The 20,807-nt window shown below is 39.2% G+C and overlaps 1 protein-coding gene across 1 annotated transcript in view; it reads right to left on the reverse strand.

Moving 5' to 3' along the window:
* Positions 1-20,807, reverse strand: part of LOC141500578 (disintegrin and metalloproteinase domain-containing protein 10-like) — a 78,865-nt gene that overhangs the window by 12,628 nt on the left and 45,430 nt on the right. The window contains 4 exon segments of the mRNA XM_074203883.1: positions 4,205-4,304; positions 11,282-11,465; positions 16,683-16,827; positions 17,671-17,842. Coding sequence (XP_074059984.1) covers positions 4,205-4,304; positions 11,282-11,465; positions 16,683-16,827; positions 17,671-17,842 — 601 coding nt within the window.

Below are 20,807 nucleotides of genomic sequence, written 5' to 3' on the forward strand. Positions count from 1 at the left end.
GTTAACTGTTAGGCCAAAATTTGCACAAGCAGCAGAGAACTGATCCATACTTTGTTGTATCTCAGCTGCATTGAGGGCACAATCATCTGCAAACAGAAGATCATGCCCCAGCACTCCCTCCACTTTGGTCTTGACTTGCAGCCTTTTTAAGTTGAAGAATTTATCAGCAGTGAGGTTCCTCACCTTGATGTCTCAGTGAAGGCATTTGATAACATGACTGAAAACGTCATGTTAAAAAGCATGGAAGCAAGGACGCATCCTTGTTTCACTCCACTGTAACTGGGAAATCCTGAAAGCATCATCCACTATCCAATTGCCTTCATGTAATTGATGTACAATACTGATGAACTTCTCCGGGCAACCAAATTTTGGTATAATTTTCCAAAAGCCCTCATGACTGACAGCATCAAAGACCTTGGTCAGATCTAGAAACATTGTATACAGACCTCATTCTGCTCCTGACATTTTTCCTGTGTTTGTCAGACAGCAAACATCTTATTGATTGTTCCTCAATCCTTTTTGAAGTGATACAGACTCTCAGGCAAATGACTATCTTCAAGTTGAAGGATCAACCTATTGAGAAGGACTCTGGCAAGAGTTTTATCAGCAATGACTAAAAGAGAAACACCCCTGTGATTGTCACAAGATAATTTATTCCCTTTATCTTTATGAGATGGACAATGGAGGCATCCTTGAATTCTTGGGGGATAGCCCCTTCATGTCAAATAACTTGGAAAATTTCAGCCAGCTTTTGAATGGACTTTCCACTGTGTACATCTCAGCTGGAATAGAATTAGTACCAGGTGCTTTGTCACATGAAAGGAGACTTCAAATCAGGATGGAATGACTTGAGGTAAAGGGTTGATGGCTTCTGCATTATTTGATGATGGTCTGTTAAGAACACTATGGATCATGTTCCTACCATTAATCATTGTGGCTCCATCAGCACTGCATAGTTGAGATACATCATATCTCTTTAACCCATAAATAGCCTTCAGCACATCATAAAAGCACTTTAGATAGTTACTATCTGCATAAAACTGAATTTCATCTGCCTTATATGATCCTGCATCTCTCCAGGCTTCACTATATTTTACTTTTGATGGAATTAAATGTTTTCTTCTTAGAAATGGATGAGCTATCCTGTTTCTAAACTCTGTGGAATTCTTGTTTTTCATTTAGCAATTTCTATATTCCCCCTGCCCCCATTTTCAACAAACCAGTCAGTGTTTGAGAGTGTTCTGACCCAGATGCATAGATGCAGTGCTGTACACCAAATCTCTGAAAGTTACCCACTCTTTTTCCTACTCTTACCAATTGTGGGTTGAGTCAACTTTCTCTTCAAGTTAGTGATAGGAGCGGCTAGGTGGCACCGTGGATAGAGCACTGGCCTTGGAGTCAGGAGTACCTGGGTTCAAATCTGACCTCAGACACTTAATAATTACCTAGCTGTGTGGCCTTAGGCAAGCCACTTAACCCCATTGCCTTGAAAAAAAAACCCTAAAAAAAATTCCTACTTCAAGTTAGCAATAAACTGTTCCTACTCAGAGAAGCACTCTAATTTCTTGACATTAATTCTCTTGGTTGCTTTGGGGTCACTGTTTTGGTTGAATGTGAATATTTATCTTGGAAATGATAAGTCTAAGATCAGTCCAGCACTCAGCACCTATTGCCTTTGTCATTCTCACATCACTTTTGTCTCTTTTCCTTGCAATCACATGGTCTATCACATGCCAATGTTTGCTACAAGGGTGTATCCGGGAAGTTTTGTTGCATTTAGGTAAAGGGAGGCAGTATTTGTGATGTGATAGATGGTCATGAGAGGCATTAGTCTTCAATAGTAAGTGACTATTGCTGCTCCTAAATCCAACTCCATATTTCCCATGGACTCCCTGCTATGTCTGGTAATCTGAGCCTACTCTAGCATTAAAATCATCCAGAATTATAAGCTTATCATCTTTTGGTACATTGATGATAAGGGTCTCCAGGTCTTCATAAAATTTTTCTTTGACTTTATCAGGATTCCTCATGGGAGCATTGAAACTGATAATGTGGTGTGGCATTTACCTGCAAGTGACAAACTCATCCTCACGAAAGCTGTTGTTCACAGCTTTTGGTAGGCATTCAAGCTTGTTGACTACATTAGTTTTGATTGCAAAACCTACACCAGCTCCATGGTGTTCCCACTTCAGAGAAATGTGTATTGAGCTCCAACTTCAGAAGGCTGACTTTCATTTGCTAGGTTTGTTTTACTCAGGCTGCTATTTGGATAGGATATCTGTTGAGTTCTCTTTGCAACAAAAACCATTCATTTTTCAGATCTATTAGATTTTGAGTTATCTATGAGTGTGCACACATTCTATTCACTGATGCTGAGCAGAATCTTCTTTGAACAAGTTTTTGTACACTTTTTTTGTGTTTTGACTTCAGGGTGGGATTCTCATCTGCCTCGAGACACAATTGGGTAATTTTTAGGACACTTTTGTTCAAGAAGTGAGCAGTGAGTCCAAGGCTGCTCAGGATACCAGGGGGCTGCTGAATCCCATTACTGCTTCTAATGAGGAGGCCTGGGTTGCCTGTATGCAGGGTTATGACTACAGCTCCCTATGTATCTGCACCTGCTGCTTCCTCATTTGCCTTTCTCCACAGGACTTTGAGATAAAAAGGTATGGGTAATATCTTTTGATTCTTGCAAAAACTGGATTTAAGTGAGGCAGAGTTGCCCGAAGTCATTGGCTTCACTCTTCCTTCCAAAATCATCGTGGTCCAGTGGCAAGATAGAGTTAAGACAACTCTCAATGCAGTGGATGACCTTGGTGTTTTCAATGTCTAAAAAGCTCTAAGCTCTCTATAACACTTGCTTCAACTGTCCTCATGGCTGTTGGAATGAAGTGTTCTGCCCATTCCACCAGTGGAAGACTTCACATGCTTGGGGTATACACCACCCTCCCCAACTCATCAATGAGTCTGAGACTCCCTCAGTTACTCTTAACCTACTTTAGCCCATCCTGAAACAGTTTACTGGGGTATGGTCGCTATGCATGCTACAGCTTCTTGGAGACACAGGTGAGAGTTAAGTAGCTCAGGTGGACATACAAGGTGGAAAATGGCCCTCACACTAGAGGTACTAGTCTTCCATGAACACACCTACACCCCTTATTGCACTTTACCAATATACCCTCCTCATCTCCACTAGCCCATGGTTCTCCAAGATTTATAAAGCACTGTTCCCAAGACAGTTCTGTGAGGTCGATTTTTAAAAATATCACAATTCCTATTTTAAGTTGGGGAAAATAAGGTCAAGAAGATACAAGGAGCCACAGTCCTGCAGCTAGTATTGGGGTGGGGTAGAATTCAAAAGCAGAATTCCTCTTCCTGCACCCAGAGCTCTTTCCTCTCTCTGCTCCTTCCCCTCTGAGTCTCCTGTGATCATGAATTTATTCTTACAGGATGAGGACTTTTCTTTGATTTCATCCTCTCTTATCAGACCATATTTCCACCTTTTGTACATTTGCTTTTAAAATTGGAACTGGTCTGATGAGTTCTTAAGAGAATGAAATAAAGTGAAATGAATTCTGGAGAAATTAGGTGACTTGTTCGGGGTAGTAAAATACAGAGCTAAGATCTGAGACCTGGGCTTCTCCTCCTGAATCCTGGACTAAGATTCTACCTGGTATGACTCTCCATCTTCTCCCATACCCCACTCTCATATCCTTCCCTTTCTTGCATCCACTCGGCTTCTTAGTTCTCAAGGGGCTGCACTGGTAAAAGGTGAATAGGTGACCATGCAGAGTAAGCCCTAAGATTACTACAGATGTCCTCTCCTCCACTGCTCCCACACTTGGCTCCATTTTAATGCCTCGCACCCAGCCCTCAACCTCTGCTGAAAAGAATGGGAATCACACACTGAAGGATGCCTCCTTTGGCTAGTCAGACTACCTGGGGTTCTCTTAGCTCTTATAGCTTTCACCTTATTATGTTTATAAATTTATGAAAGAAGTTTTGCTGGTATTAATTTTTCCAGTTTCTGAAGGAGGAGAAAGGAAATGACTGTTAGCTAACTAGTAAGCAGCAGAACCAAGGTTTGGACCCACATCCCCTTTATCCAAATTCAGGCCTCTTCCTCCCACCTCCAGGGCTCTAGTGTCTACAGTCTATGCCATTCTGCCCAAGATGGGCCTGGATATCTCTGCCCAACAAATACCTGGTTTCTGGCAGCAAAGGTGGCACTGCTCCCATGGAGAGCTACTGACACATTCACAGGGCTCCAAGCCATGACTGAGGCACAGGGAGCCTCTGCAGCTCTGTGGAAACAGAAGATAATAGGATTTAGAGTTGGTAGTGACCTCAGAGATCTAGGTCATTTTACATTGGGGAAAATGGAGCCCAGGAGAAAGGAACTGACCTGCCTAAGGTTATGCAGTAACAGAGAAAGGATTCAGACTCACTTTCAAACTCCAGATTCACACAGTTGAGGACCTTCTTAATTAATGCCAAACTATCAAGTCCAAAGTCCTTAGCCACCCTTATAGCCTCCATGAACTTTGTCCACCCTAATTGATATCTCCCAAGAACAAAGCCCCAGGTGATTTCCTCCTGTATTCCCCACCCAGTATTGTCTGACCAAGTCACATCTTGAGAATGGATTCAGAAAAGTCTTGTTGAACTGGACTTGGCAAAGGGGACAACATACAGAGAGGGAACAGCAGCCTTTGGGACATTATTGCCAATCAGTGTACAGAATCAAAATCTCAGAGCTGGAAGGGACTTCAGAGGGCAATTGGACATGACTGACCTCCTCACTTTACCAGGTGGTCAGCCTGCCCTTGCTCAACCTTCAGTAAGGGAGACCCATCATTTTCTAGGCTATCCATCCCACTTTGGGAGACATTTCATTATGAGAGGGTTTTTCTGACCCCAAGACTAAATCTTCCTCCTTATACTTTTCATCCCTAGACACTACTCTTCTCCCTCTGTGGTGGGAAGATCCTTCAGATGTTTAAAGATGACTACTTTTTGCTCACATTCAAGGTCAACCTTTAGCCTAACTCAAGGAACATGGATTTTGAGGACTCCTACCATCCTGGTCACCTTCTTCAGGATGCTCTCTAACTGATCACTGAAAGGTAAAACAATTTGTCCATAGTCATACCACCAGTAAGGTTCCCTTCTGTCTGGCATTTAAAGCCCTTCACCGCCAGACCCCAACCTACCTTTCTGGACCTGTTATATATTATTTCCCTTCATGTGCTCTATAATAGTCCAGCCAAACTGATCTTATACTGCTTCTAAGAATATCTGCTTCCCTTCAAGATTCGCCTCAAGTATCCCTTTCTGCATGAAGTTGCTCCTCAGCTCTCAATGCACTTTCTCCCAAAACATTCTTGCATGTGTTATTTATATGTTCTCTATATATGTACATATTATTTTCTCATTAGATGTGAGCTCCTGGAAGGCAGACTTTCACTTTTGCCTTTCCATACCCAACACTTAGCATAACAGATGGAATGTTATATATGAGGAACAGTGCTGGATCCCAGAGTATTCACAGGAGAATAAGGGGTAAGAAGACTATTTATAAGTAGGAAGGGGCACCTGTTTTAAATGCCAACCAGGATTTTATATTTGACCTTGGAAGAGAGAGCCTCAAATATGGGTTGACTGACTGACTAATTGAAGAGAAGAATTTGAAAAACAGACAGGAGCAAGGAGTGTGTTCTGACTAGGGGACTGTCTGTGTAAAGTGTTGCTGTTTGTTGGTCAGTTGTGTCTGACTCTTCAAGACCTCATGGACCATGGAACACCAGGACCTTCTATCTTCCACCATCTCCTGAAGCCTATTCAAGTTTACATGCACTATTTCCATGACATTCTCTATCCATTTCATCCTCTGACATCCTCTTTCCCTTTTGCCATCAATTTTTCCTAACATCAGGGTCTTTTCCATTGAGTCCTGTTTTCTCATTATGTGGCTAAAGTGTTCAAGCTTCACTTTTAGTATCTGACTTTCCAGTGAAAAGCCTTTAAATATTGTCTTATTTTATCTCCTTGCTGAACATGGAACTCCAGTACCACTATTCAAAAGCATCAGTTTTGCAGCATTCATATTTCCTTATAGTCCAGTTCTCACAGCAACAGCTTTAGCTATATGATGAGGTCTCTGCTTTTTAATATGCTGACCAGATATGCTATAACTTTTATATGTTTTTTTAATTTTTGCAAGACAGTGGGATTAAGTGGCTTGCCCAAGGTCATACAGCTTAGTAACTATTAAGAGTATTAAGATCTGTATTTGAGGGGTGGCTAGGTGGCATAATGGATAGAGCATTGGCCTTGGAGTCAGGAATACCTGGGTTCAAATGCGACCTCGGACACTTAATAATTACCTAGCTGTGTGGCCCTGGGCAAGCCACTTAACCCCACTGCCTTGAAAAAACCTAAAAAAAAATCTGTATTTGAACTCAGGTCCTCCTGACTCTAGGGTTGGTGCTCTATCCACTGCACCACCTAGCTGCCCCAATATAGCTTTCCTTCCAATGAATAAATGTCTTAATTTCATGGCTGCAGTTGCTATCTTCAATGATCTTTGAATTCAAGAATATAAAATCTTACACTGCTTCTATTTCCTCTCTCTGCCATGAAGTGATAAACCAAGTTCTTAGTTTTTTTTGATGTTAAGTTTCAATACAGCTTTTTTTTTTGGGGGGGGGGTAAGGCAATGGAGTTAAATGATTTACCCAAAGTCACACAGCTAGTATCAAGTTGTCTGAAGTCAGTTTTAAACTCAGGTCCTACTCACTCCAGGGCCGGTGTTCTATCCACTGTGCCACTTAGCTGTCCCAACAAGCAAGCTTTTACACTCTCCTCTTTTACCCTCATCAAAAAATTTCTTAATTCCACTTCAGAGTGGTATCATCTGCATATCTGAGATTGTTGATATTTTTCCTGGCAACCTTAAATACAGCTTTTGATCTATCCAGTCTGGTATTTCACATGATATATTCTGCATTTAAGTTAAATAACCAAGGTGACAGCATACAGCCTTGTCATATTCCTTTTTCAATCTTAAATCTGTTGTTCCAAGTGTAAAAGTTTAATGTCTTTAATCCTATATTTCTGATCAAAAAATAATTTCTCAATCTCTAACTAGGGTTTGTAAACCTGAATGTTAACCTTTGCCCTCCTCAAAGTCTGTGTCTTACCAGTTATATATTTGAAGGCAGGCTCTGTTTGTGTGAAGCAGCCTGGTCCATCTCTAATTGCATCTGCAAGTTTGGCATTCAGAGTTTCTGTCATTAATTAAACAAAGATCTTCCTGAGAAGGCAGGAAACTGATCTGGTTATCGCTGTAAGAGAGCTGATTAAATTCTTATACTTATGACATTTTGGAAAAGGAGAAATCCCAATATTTTATATATCTATATCATAACTGATAACAAAATATGAAGTCAGAATAGGAGACAGTAGATCTGTTGTTAATCGAATTCTAGTCAATTCTGACATAAGAAAATCTTATGGATGGGTTAGGGAATCATAAAGTAATATGACACTTCTAAGTACTAATATGTAACCTGATTGGTTGGCCATCAAAATTTTATGACTTTGTGAAATTTCTGTAAATACTTTTCCCTCATCAAGCTCTTAGTTGATATCTTTAATGATATCTTCCATCTATAGGTTTCTAGGTAAGAACTTAGAAAATGAAACTTCATATATAATCTCACTCTTTGTTATTTCATTTTTAGCCTAAAATAATTAAGGTTAACATGTTAGATTCTAACTGTTGCATCTTGGCCCTCAGGTTTCTCAGGAAACAAGACTATCTGGTATCCTCATCTCTTTGAGAATTTGCCATTTTGTTGTGATCCACACAGTTGGAGGCCTTAGTGTAGTCAATGAGGTAGTAGTTATGCCTTCCACATTGCAACTTTTCCAATCTCAGTTTTGATTTCTCATGAGTCAGCATATGAACTTAAGAGGGAATTTTTGGGGAATTTTGTAGGAGCCACAGATGATACAGAGTCTATGACCAAATACTTAACCCAAATTTTATAATAAAGTAAATACTCTACACAAGATAAAAAAATCCAGACTTTTTCTCTGGTATAAAAGAAGGACCAAAAAATTTTACAAGAATTTACAGATCATGGGACACCACATCCATATTCCCCCTTAATGTGGAAGGGATAATTCTAGATGTTTTTTTCAGGAACTCTCTTGCTTTCACCATAATCAGAGAATGTTGGAAATTTGGTCTCTAATTTCTGTTTCTTTGAAAACCATTCAGCTCTTCTGGTAATTCTTATTTCACAGATTGTTGAAGCCTAGCTTGCAGACTCTTAAGCCTAACCTTGGTGGAATGTGAAATAAGTGTAATTTCTCAGTAACTTGACATTCCTTGCACTTCCTTAGGATTGGGATGTAAATTGATCTTTTCCAATCTAGTGGTTACTATTGAGTTTTCCAACTTTGGTGGCTTATTTAACAGTATCATATTTTTAGGTTTTAAATAGTTTAGCTGGAATTTCATTACTGCATTAGTCCTCTTGTTAACAATACTTCCTAAGGCCTACTTGACTTCATTTTTTAGAATGTCTGGTTTTAGATCAGTAACAATGCCTTTGGGGCTATAGTGGTTATTTTAATGGTTATCTTTCTTATTTAATGCTTTTGTGAATGCCTGCCACTAATTTTTGTCTTTTTTGCATTTAAGTTCCCTTGTTAATTCTAATTTTCTTGAAGAGATCTCTTTCCCATTCTTTTTTTTTCTTATAATTCTTTGTATTGCTCATTTAAGAAAACCTACTTATCTCACTTTCTTATTCTATGGAATTCTGCATTCATTTGGGGGGTATCTTTTCTTTTCTCCCTTACCTTTCACTTTTCTTCTTTCCTCAGCTATTTGTGTTTTATTTTTTTCCCCTCAGCTTTTTGTAAACCTCTCATCAAACAACCATTTTGCTTTCTTGCTCTTCTTTTTCTTTGGAATGTTCTTTGTTGTTTCCTCCTGTTGCAAAACTCTGTCCTTAGTTCTTTAGGCATTCTATCCCTTAGGAGAGTTAATTAAATCTATTCATTATTTTCATTTTATATTCATAAGGGATGCCATTTAATTTATCCCTATATGGTCTGATATGGGGCAGCTAGGTGGCAAAGGGAATAGCGTTCTGGGGCTAGAGTCAGGAAGATTCACTTTCCTTAGTTCAAATCGTCCTTAGTTCAAACTGTTCTAGTATCCATATCGAGAAAACTCCAAATGAGATCCCTGCGTTCCTCAATTTAAGTTTGAATTTTGCAAGAAGAAATTTATGATCCCAGCTGCAGTTAGCTCCCGGTCTTGTTTTAACAGACTGTATAAAACTTCTCCACCTTTAGTTGCAAAGTATATAATCAAGCTAATTTCAATATTGAACATCTGGTGATATCCATTGTTAAGCATAATAATTTCTCAAAACTATATCCTGGTAAAAGATGAATTTCTTTAGAGAGTGTTCAGCCTTCACATTTAGAAATTAAGACTCCTATATTAATTGCAAACTTAGGAAAACAATGAGCAGGATGCTGGGAGACTGTCCTGCTAAGAAGAGACTGTAGAAATTCAGACAGTATCATACAAATAAAAGAAAAAGAATTATCTATCTAGTTTTTAACATTAAGAAAATGTTATTTGTGCCTATCTACCCCTTCTCCAGCTTCTAGCCTTTTAGAATAGGTACCTGACTTCAGTCATGTAGTGGGGGGTGGGATTTCCCTTTTTCTGCTTCCTCTCCCCCACTTCCCCCTTCCCTGCCCAGGAAGTGGATAAGACTATAAAAGTCTGGCTCGTGGTCCGACTCACTGGAGTCTAAGCCCAGCCAGTTTTTATGGCTGCTTTCCTTTCTCTCTTTCCCTCTGGCACTCTAGACCTTTGTTATTCAATCTGTCCTCAAGCAGTTTATGGTTTCTCCAGGAAAAAGTTTAATCTGTGAACTTTGCAGGCTTGTGAAATAAAGTAAATCTTGAGCTTTCCCAATTCCAGGGCTAGTCTGAGTTTTTCACTTCAAAGAACTCATCTTCACGATGGCACCAACAATTTCCCCACATCACAAAGATGATAATTTGAGGAGTAGCTTTGGTTAGAGATATTGTGCAACTATTCATGATTAGGTCACAAAAAAGATTAATGATTTCCCCTATTCTCTACTTCTGCTTAAAAATTCAACTAATTTCCAGTACAAGTATGGTCATTACCACAATAGCCTCCACCTTGAGGTAACATATTTTCTGTCACTTTAACCCTATATAAAAATATTTGATTTTTGCAAGGCAATGGGATTACTTGACTTCCCCAAGATCATACAGTTAGGTCAGGATTAAGTGTCTGAGATCACATTTGAACTCTAAACTCCAAAGCCAGTGTTCTATCTACTGTATTATCTAGCTACCTAGCTGCCCCCATTAGTCCTATATTTTTAAGGTCTACAGATTTTAGGGTTGATACCATGTGTAAAGTCACTTTTTTAGGTTGTTGAAGAAGAGCATATGTTATGACCAGTGAGTTAGCTTGAGAAAACTCCATTAGACTCTGCCCTGCTACATTTTGTACTCCAATGCCAAACTTGTCTGTTTATCCATTTATTTTTTGATTTTCTACTTTACCACTCTAATCCCCTATGATGAATGTGACATATTTTAGTGTTATTTCTAGTACTTATAAGGACTTTATATAATTTCCTTTTCCAGTGAGTCCTCTTTTGTCAGAATTTTTACTAAGACCTCTCCATCTTGGGTATGACAGAGCTCATAGTTTCATTGAGCTATGCAAGCCCATGACAAGGCAGTAAGGGGGTGAGGGGATGGTGGGGAAGAAGTAGAAGGAAGGGTCTGGGTAAAGCAGGAGACAAGATCTAGAAGTAACAGTGAGGCTGCACAATGCAGGTGAAGGCAGAAAATTGAAACAAGGGCAGAAAAGAAGACGGTGGCCCAGGAGATGGAGGGTCTTAGATCTAGGCAGCTGGGTGATCTGAGGGCTAGGACCTGGGCCTGGGTGACCCTGTTTGCCTCAGTTTCTTCATCTGTGCCCCTCAGAGACCTTATGATGATCATATGAGCTATTATTTGTAAGGTGCTTAACACAGTGACTGGCTTGTTTTCAGATCATAGAAGACCACTTAAGATTTTGGAGTCAAGTTGTGATATGGTGCATTAAAGTTATTTTGGTAGCTATAGTAAGGATAGATTAGAGAAGGAGGGAATGAAGACAGGAAGGTTCTCCCTGTTACAGAGTTAAGGTCAAACTTACCCCCTCTAGGCAGATCTGAGCTCCCATGAGACATGGAGTAAAGTTGGCCTTGGGTACAGGGGCAGGGCAGTAGGCTGTGTTTCCCAGGCAGGCACTTCCCCAAAGACACTCTGTCTCGGCTTGGCACAACGTCCCCGTTGAGAAATATTTGCAATCTGGGCGACAGCAGGGCCCTTGGCTGGGACTGAAAGATGAAATCTGTCACTTTGTTCCCTGGGGGCCAGGTACAAGCCCTGCTAAAGCCAGTCCTAGAATTGGAGGACATTTAGCCAATTCCTAATGGGTGGGCATCTACTTAGTTTCAAATTTTTTGCTGTATTTTTAAAAATGTTCTTTGTTAAAAAATGTTCTGAACTATCTTCTTTCCTCCCCATCCCACACTAAAGAAGGCCACCCTTTGACACAAATACATAGACATACACACATATGTATATATACATATATGCCCATATACACACACGATACATACATCTATTTATCAGTTCTTTCTCTGAAAATAGGTAACATCTTCCTTCATAGGTCCTCTGTAGTTGATTTGAGTAGTTATAATACTCAGAATAACTCACTCTTTCATAGTTATTTTTCAAATCATGTTGCTGTTATAGTAGATTCTGCTCATTTCGAAAACTTTTCATTATTTCATGCAAATCTGTTTTTCTAAAATCAACCTGTTCATCATTTCTTACAGCAAGTAGTATTCCATCACCATAACTTGTTTAATCATTCCCCAATTGAAGGTCATTCCTGAATTTCCAATTCTTTGCCTCTACAAAGAGAACTACTAAAAATATTTTTGAACATATAGGTTCATTTTCTTTTTCCTTGATCATCTTGGGAAACAGACCTAATAGCAGTATTGCTGGGTCAAATGGTATACCCAGTTTTATAACTCTTTGGGCATAATTCCAGATTGCTCTCTAAAATGGTAAGACCAGTTCCAGCAACAATGCATTAAATAAAAATATAAAAATCCAGTGCATCAGTGTCCCAATTTTTCTATACCCCTTCCAAAATTTGTCATTTTCTCCTTCTAACATTTTAGACAATCTGATAAGTGTGAGATATGTCCAAGAATGTTTTAATTTGCATTTCTCTAGTCATTAATGATTTAAAGCATTTTATATGACTATATATATATATATATTTGATTTTATCACTGAAAAACTGCCTGTTCATATTCTTTGAGCATTTATTAATTGGAGAATTGACTCATATTCTTATGAGTTCTTGATGTATTTGAGATATAAATTACCTATAAAATTTTCCCCCCCAATTTTCTGCTTTCCTTCTAATCTTGGTTATATTGGCTTTATTTGTACAAAACCCTTTAATTTAATGTAATCAAAATTATCCATTTATATACCATAATGCTATTTCTTGTTTGCTCACAAATTCTTCTATTCATAAGTCTGATAGGTAAAATGTTCTATATTCTTTCAATTTACTTGTGACAACTCCCTTTATGTCTAGGTCATGTATCCATTTTGACCTTATTTTGAAAAATGATGTAAAATAATCATCTATATCCAATTTCTCCCCGACTGATTTATAATATTCCCAGCAATTTTTACCAAATAGTGAGTTCTTATCCCACAAGCTTAAACTCACTGTTTGTTAAATACGAGGTTACTATAATAATTTACTATTGTGTATTAAATGTCTACTCTGTTCTATTGATCTCTTAGCCAGTACCCATAGTTACTAGAGCAGAATCTAGAAATATTTCCTCAATTTGCCAGGCAATGACCCTTAATCCAGACACTATAGTTTATTGCACTTTCCATTGTTTGCTCCTCTTTGTCATTCAATCCCATCTCTCCTTCAGGGTCCAGCTGAAATTCCTCTCCCCAAGCTCAGATAATGTGTGCCCACAGTAATTCAGGGGTTAATTCCTTAATTCAGAGGATCAGGGTTTTCTTACATTCAGGTCTGGGACTTTGGCCACTTCCCTTTTATGAGCTGCAGCTCCTGGGGCTGGAACAAGGCAGGGATCATGCTTCCCCTGAGAAGGCTGAGGTATCTTCTGCCTTGTGTGACCAGACACGGCAAAAGACCCCTACCCACAATCCACAGACCTGGAGGAGTCTGGGAGTCAATGAAAGGGGGCCAGGAAGCACAAAACATCATTTTTTATGTAGTAAATATACCTTCCATAAACTAAATAAACTATGTCTCTCAATTTCCATCCAGTAGTATGTAAACTCCTTGAAGATAGTGACTCTTTTGTCTCTGAATCTCCAGCACTAGGACAGCTGCACTGTTCAGAGAAGACAATTAATTAGATTGGATAGACTGGAAAATTACTAAGAGCACAGAGAGTTTAAGTGATTTGCCCAGGGTCACACAGTATGTGTCAGAGACCAGTTGTTGTTCAGTTGTTTCAGTTGGGTCTGAGTCTTCAAGGTCCCATTTGGGGTTTTCTTGGCAAAAATACTGGAGTGTCTTGCCCTTTCCTTCTCCAGCTCATTTGAAAGAAGAGGAAAGTGAGGAAAATAGAGTTAAATAACTTGCTCAGAGTCAGACAGTTAAGTCTGAAACCAGATTTTAGTTTGGAAAAATGAATCTTCCTGATTCTAGGACCAGTATTCTATCCACTCGGCCACTTAGCTGCCCCATCAGAGGCCATATTTGAATTAAAATCTTTTAAGCCTTTACTTGATACAGCATTTGAAGTTCCATATACATTCCTGTTTCTCAAATATATGTAGGGAGCTTTTGGGACCATTTACTGCCTTGGGGTCCTTCCTTCAATGCTCCCATTACCCCTTGGACCTGTCTCTAAGGGCACACAAGGGCAGCTAAGTGGTGCAGTGAGTTGAGTCAGGAGAATGGGAGCTTGAATGGGAGCTTGAATCCCACCTCAGACACTTGACTCTTACTAGCTGTGTGACCTTGGGCAAGTCTTGTAACCCTGACTACCTCACATCCAGGGTCATCTCCAGTTTTCTGATTCACATCTGACCACTGAACTCAGATGGCTCTGAAGGAGACAGTGAGATGAACTAGCACAGTCCCCCTTACTCCAATTCATGGGCTTGTTATGGCATCATATGATGTCATGGTCTTCTTTGAGATCGAAGGACAAACACCAACATCATATATGGGGATGTTGTTGTTTTTAAGAAAATATAAATTCATTTAAAAGTGTTAATGACTTCAGAGTAGTTTTTGTTATCATGTATTTTCTCTATCAAAGAAACTAAAAGTAAAGCTGTTAATGAGGCAGTACATGACCTTGCTTAATGCTAAGAAGGGGTCACTAAAAGCTTGATAATGGACAGCTAGGTGTGCCATGGAAAGAGCATCAGCTCTGGAATCAAGAGGATCTGAGTTCAAATTTGGCCTCAGATACTTATTAACTGTGTTGCTTTGAAAAGAAAAGAAAAAAATGGATAACTATGTGTATAATAAAAAAAAAAGCACAGGATTTGGGGTTGAAAATGTAGGACTGAATCCCAACTCTGTGACCTCCTAGTTGAGTAAGGTGGAATAGGTCTCTGGACCTCAAGTTTCTCTTCTGAAACACCAAGATTGTTGGGCAAGGTGACCTTTAAGTTCACTTGCATGTTGAAGTTTTTCTCCCTCGTGTAGTGACTCTCAGAATCATCCAAGTGTGTCAGGGCTAAGAGGCAGCTCTGGACTGGTGATGGAGTTCTTTGCTCCTGGCTCTACCCCTTCTTATGGGTGGGACTTTGGGCAAATCACTTAACTACTGGGCTTCAATTTACTCATCTGTAAAATAATAATGAGGATGGTTATTTTTATTCATATTTCCATAATATATTGAGGTTTATAAAACATTTTCTTCGCCAAAACCCCATGAAGAGAACAGTGCAAGGATTACTATCCCTATTTTAAAGTTGAAGAAACTGAGGCTCAGAAAGTTAAGATATTAGAGAGAGGTCTGGATCTCAGATATCTTGACTCTTACTTTTGGTACTTGCCTATGGATTGAAAGGGTTGGACTAAATTAGCCCCAAGGTCTCTTCTACCTTATTATTTAGGCTGTAGGAGCATATTTAAAATTTTCTTTTAAGTAAAACTGAAAATATTAAGAAATCATCTTTTCTTTGATCTTAAAAGCCCATTCTGAACTTGTTCTCCCTAGAAAACTGGATAATGGGTAGGTCCTTTCCTAGGAACATTGTTAAGCAGAGTGGATATTTCATTGGAACCAAGAGGACCCCTTTTAAAACATCCTTGGAATGGGTGGCCAGTGTTTGACTGAAGGGAAGTGCCCTCTACTGCAGCCCAAGGGAAGCACTGTCTTCTATCACTCAGAAGAGGTTCACCATTTGAAAAGAGGGAGCACTCTTTTAAATCTTGAAGGGGAATGGTCCAGCAAGGAGTTGCCTAGGGACTATTATAGGATGTTAACCTCAGACTATTTTCACATATTAAGTTCTTTTCCTTGTTTAAGATTCCTCTACATGTTAACTCAAATTAGCTTGGGGGGAGAATCATGTTCAAGGTTTGGGAGGACGAGTCAGTTTGGACATTTTTTTCTCTTGGCTAGAAATGTTTGGCTGTTAGAAAATGCTGCTATCTTCTGAGTGATAGAAGACAGTGCTTCCCTTGGACTGAAATGGAAAGTACTTCCCTTCAGTCAATCATTGGCCACTCATTCCAGGGATACATTAAAGCAAGGAGCAAGTTCTTAGCACAGAGCTTAGCATACAGTAGGCACTATATAAATGTTAACTATCAATATTAATAGCAGCTAAATGGTGCAAGTGGATGGAACACTGGGCCTGGAGTCATCTTCTTGAGTTCAAATCCAGCTTCAGACAATTAATGGCCATGTGATCCTGGGCAAGTCACTTAACCTGGTTTGTCCCAGTTTCCTTATCTGTAAAATGAGTTGGAGAAGGAAATGGCAAACTGCTCCAAAATCTTTGCTAAGAAAACCTCAAATGGGGTTGGATACCACTGAACAACAATTAGAATTATTCTTGGGGGCAGCTAGGTGGCGCAGTGGATAGAGTACCAGCCTTGTAGTCAGGAGGACCTGAGTTCAAATTTGACCTCAGACATTTAATAATTACCTAGCTGTGTGACCTTGGGCAAGCCACTTAACCCCACTGCCTTGCAAAAAAAAAACAACCCAACAAAAAAGTATTATTCTTAAATAGAATTGTTTCTAAAAGACTTATGCCTAAAATGCAGAACATAGTACTAAAACCTCTTATCTTCAACAAATCCACTACCCTCTTTTAGCCTAGAAGTGGTAGGGGGACACCTGAAGTTGCTCAGTAAGCATTCTTCTGGACTCCGTGTCTTAGGTTTTTTTCCCCTGGGAGGGAGACGGGGTAGAAGTTAAGACAGGCACCTCAAGGTGTCCCTCCCTGTGCCACAATGGCCACTGAGGGGCCACCATGCCCAGTGCACCCCAGGCCCCCACCTGCACTGCATGCCCGCCTTCAGCCGGCAGCGAAGTCCCTCTGTGTCACTGGCAGCAGAGCAGCAAGGGTCAGTGGTATTGTTTCCCACATCACACTCCTCTCCAGGGTCCAGCACATGGTTTCCACAGATGGGCCTATCTGTTTCTGGTAAACAAAGCAGATGGAAGAGGGGTGGGAAGTGGAGAAAGAGGGAAGAGAGCAGAGAGGTTGCTGTTTTGACCATGCCTGCCGTACCATCAGGACATAGCTGGTAAAGTGGATAGAGCAATGGGCTTGGAGTTAGGAAGACCTGAGTTCAGATCTAGTCTCAGACACATATTTAGCTTCGTGATCCTGGGCAAGACCCTGAACTTCTGTTTGCCTCAGTTTCCTCCTGTGTAAAATGGGAATAATGACAGCCCCAGCCTCCCAGAGTAGTTGTGAGGATCAAATGAGATAAAAAATTATAACATCTTTAGCACAGTGTTTCACATATAAAATTCTATAGAAATGTTAGCTACACTATTTTTATGCCTCTATTCATTAAGTTCATTTCACAAGAATTAGAATTGACCTCTAATCAAGATCCACTAGTAGGGGTGGCTAGGTGGCACAGTGAATAGAGCACCGGCCTTGGAGTCAGGAGTATCTGGGTTCAAATCTGACCTCAGACACTTAATTACCTAGCCACCTGGCCTTGGGCAAGCCACTTAACCCCATTGCCTTGAAAAATCTAAAAAAAAAATCCACTAGTAAAGGGTAGGGGTCCTTAGAGACGCTGGGAGAAAACAGAAGGGCTCAGATAGTCTTTCTAGGCTGGGTTTTCACTGACCTCAGGGTCTTCTCAGGTCCTCTCAGACATAAAGGCTGATTGAAAGGGCATTTATAAGTGGCTTCAGACTAAGAGCCTTGTGTCCCTGGGGGAGATGATGCTTCCTAACTCCACCAGGCCCTACCTGAATCCCTGATTGCTTATAGAAGATGCTCCAGGGCAGTTGTTCTGCTCACCCACAAAGCACTGCTCCTTCTTGGCTTGGAGGGTCTTCCCAATGAAGGCTATACTGCATGGAGAGAACCTGTCATTGTTGGGCTGGTCGCCATTGGTGGCATGGGCAAACATCAGGAAATTCCCATGAGCAGTATCCATACTGAAGTGGGCACACCACTGGCTCTCATCATGCTGAAATGGTGACACACATTTCCACATTTAGATCAAAATAACAATTCCCCTTTTTCTCCTAATCCTCAATATGGCCCCTGCCAATGGGGGTCACCCACTGAGAATTCCTCTTCTCTCTCTTTCCAAGTCTATTTTCTCGATTGTAAGGTAGGGGCAATCCTTGCCCACTTTACCTCAGAGACTTGTTCTCCATGAAAAAGGCATGTTGTATAAAAATGGGAATCATGATAATAGCCATGGTTAGTTATTCCTCACAATGACCTCCCCACTATTCATCTCAGTAATCTAAAAAAACTTGAGTCCCCAATGAAGAAAGTCTTATGCAAACCCCCAAAGTTGAACCCCAGATTACCAGCAGTTACTTGCTCATTCCTTCAAGACCCTTTTCCAACCCTACTTCCTCCATGGAAGTTTCCCCAACTTCTTCATTTCACACAGAAATGAGTAAATGCGTGATGCTGATCTCGCCCTCCTCTTCAGTTCATTATTGAATTCTCAAACCCCCAAACAAGAAGGGGCCCTTAGAAAATTTCCCATTTTGTTGTTTAGTCATTTTATAGTCATGTCCCTCTCTGTGACCCCCATTTTGGGTTGTCTTGGCAAAGATGGGTCAAAAATGGGTCACTTCCTTCTCCAGCTCATTTTTTTAAAAAAAAAATATTTATTTATTTATTTTCATCCATTTGTACATGCCTATTTCCATGTTACAAAATTTTCCTCTACCCTCCCTTCCCACTCTCCCTCCCTCAGCAGGGAATAGACAGGTTAGCATTTTGCATATTTTGTTAAACACATTTGCAAATTAGTAATTTTTGGCATGAGGAATTAGGATTAAGGGAAAGAGATACATAAGAGATAATTTTTATAAAATGTTCATCAGATTCAGAAGGGTTGTTTTTTTTTTTCTGTGTGTTTTGTTTTGTTCTGGTTTTTTGTCCTCTGATTGGGGATAATATAGTCCATAACCAGTCAGTTGTCCTAGTTCTCTGGACTATCGAGAGGAGTTGCTTCCATCAAGGTTGTTCATCTCATAATGTTGTTGATGTGTACATTCTTGTCTTGGCTCTAATCCTTTCGCTCAGCATCAGATCCTGTAGGTTATTCCATGCTTCTCTTGAGTCTGACCATTTATGATTTCTTATAGAATAATAATATTCCATAGTATTTATGTACTATAACTTGTCTACCCATTCCCCAATTGATGGGCATCCCCTCAATTTCCATTTCTTTGCCACTACAAAAAGAGCTGCTATGAATATTTTGGAACAAGTAGGACTTTCCCCATTTTTTGCAATTTCTTCTGGATATAGTCCTACAATTGGAATTGCTGGGTCAAAGGGTATGAACAATTTTATTGCTCTTTGGGCATAATTCCATATTGCTCTCCAGAACGGTTGGATTCATTTACAATTCCATCAGCAATGCATCAATGTCCCAAACTTCCCACAAGCTCTCCAACACTGATCATCTTTCCTTTTTCTCATCTGAGCTAATCTAATAAGTGTGAGATGATACCTCATTGTTGTTTTAATTTAGATTTCTCTGGTCAATAATGATTTGGAGAATTTTTTCATATGATTATATATAACTTTAATTTCTTCATTCAAAAACTGTTTATGTCCTTTAACCATTTATCAATTGAGTAAATGACTTATGATCTTATAAATTTGATGCAATTCTCTATAGATTTTAGAAATGAAACCTTTATCAGAATTCCTAGTTGTAAAGTTTGTTTCCCAGCTTTTCTTTCTAATTTTGGCAGCATTGATTTTATTAGTGCAAAACCTTTTTATTTAATATAGTCAAAATCATTCATTTTGCAGTTTATAATGTGCTCTAATTCTTGTTTGGTCATAAATTTATCCCTTTTCCATAGATCAGATAGTTTTTTGAAAAGTCTATTAATTTATCTTTGGTATTGCTCTTTATGTCTAAATCTTGTACCAATTTTGACCTTATTTTGGTATAGGATGTGAGATGTGGATCTATGCCTAGTTTTTGCCATACTATTTTCCAGTTTTCCCAACAATTTTTGTTAAATAGTGAGCTCTTATCCCAAAGGCTTTGGGGTTGTCAAATAGTAGATTGTTGTAGTGATTTACTGCAGTTTCTTTTGAACCTATCTTAATCCACTTATCCATTACTCTATTTCTTAACCAAGCAGTTTTAATGACTGCTGCTTTATAGTATAGTTTTAGATCTGGTAGAGAGGTAGGTCACCTTCCTTTACATTTTTTTTCATCAGTTCCCTTGCTATTCTTGCCCTTTTTTTGTTCCAAATGAATTTTGTTACTATTTTTTCTAGCTTGGTAAAGTAGTTATTTGGTAGTTTGATTGGTATGGCACTGAATAAGTAATTTCATTTGAGTAGAATTGTCATTTTTTTATATTAGCTCGACCTATCCATCAGCATTTGACATTTTTGTCAATTATTTAGATCTGACTTTATTTGGGTGAGGAGAGCTTCATAATTGTGTTCATATAGTTTCTGGGTTTGTCATGGGAAGTAGATTTCCAAGTATTTAATGTCATCCAAAGTTATTTTAAATGGAATTTCTCTTCTTATCTCTTGTTTCTGAACTTTGTTGTTCATATATAGAAATATTGATGATTTGTGTGGGTTTATTTTATATCCTGTTACTTTGCTGAATTTGTTAATTATTTCAAGGAGTTTTTTAGATGATTTTCTTGGGTTCTCTGGGTATACCTTCATATCATCTTCAAAGAATGAAAGTTTTGCTTCCTCATTGCTAATTCTGATTCCTTCAATTTCTTTTTCTTCTCTTATTGCTACTGCTAGCATTTCTAATACTATATTGAATAGTAATGGTGATAATGGGCATCCTTGTTTCACCCTTGAATTTACTGGAAATGCTTTGAGTTTGTTCCCATTAAATATAGTATTTGTTGATGGTTTTAGATAGATATTATTTATTATTTTAAGGAAAATTCTATTTATTCCTAA

This window comes from Macrotis lagotis, chromosome X (assembly GCF_037893015.1).
Source record: "Macrotis lagotis isolate mMagLag1 chromosome X, bilby.v1.9.chrom.fasta, whole genome shotgun sequence".
In the NCBI taxonomy this organism is placed as follows: Eukaryota; Metazoa; Chordata; class Mammalia; order Peramelemorphia; family Peramelidae; genus Macrotis; species Macrotis lagotis.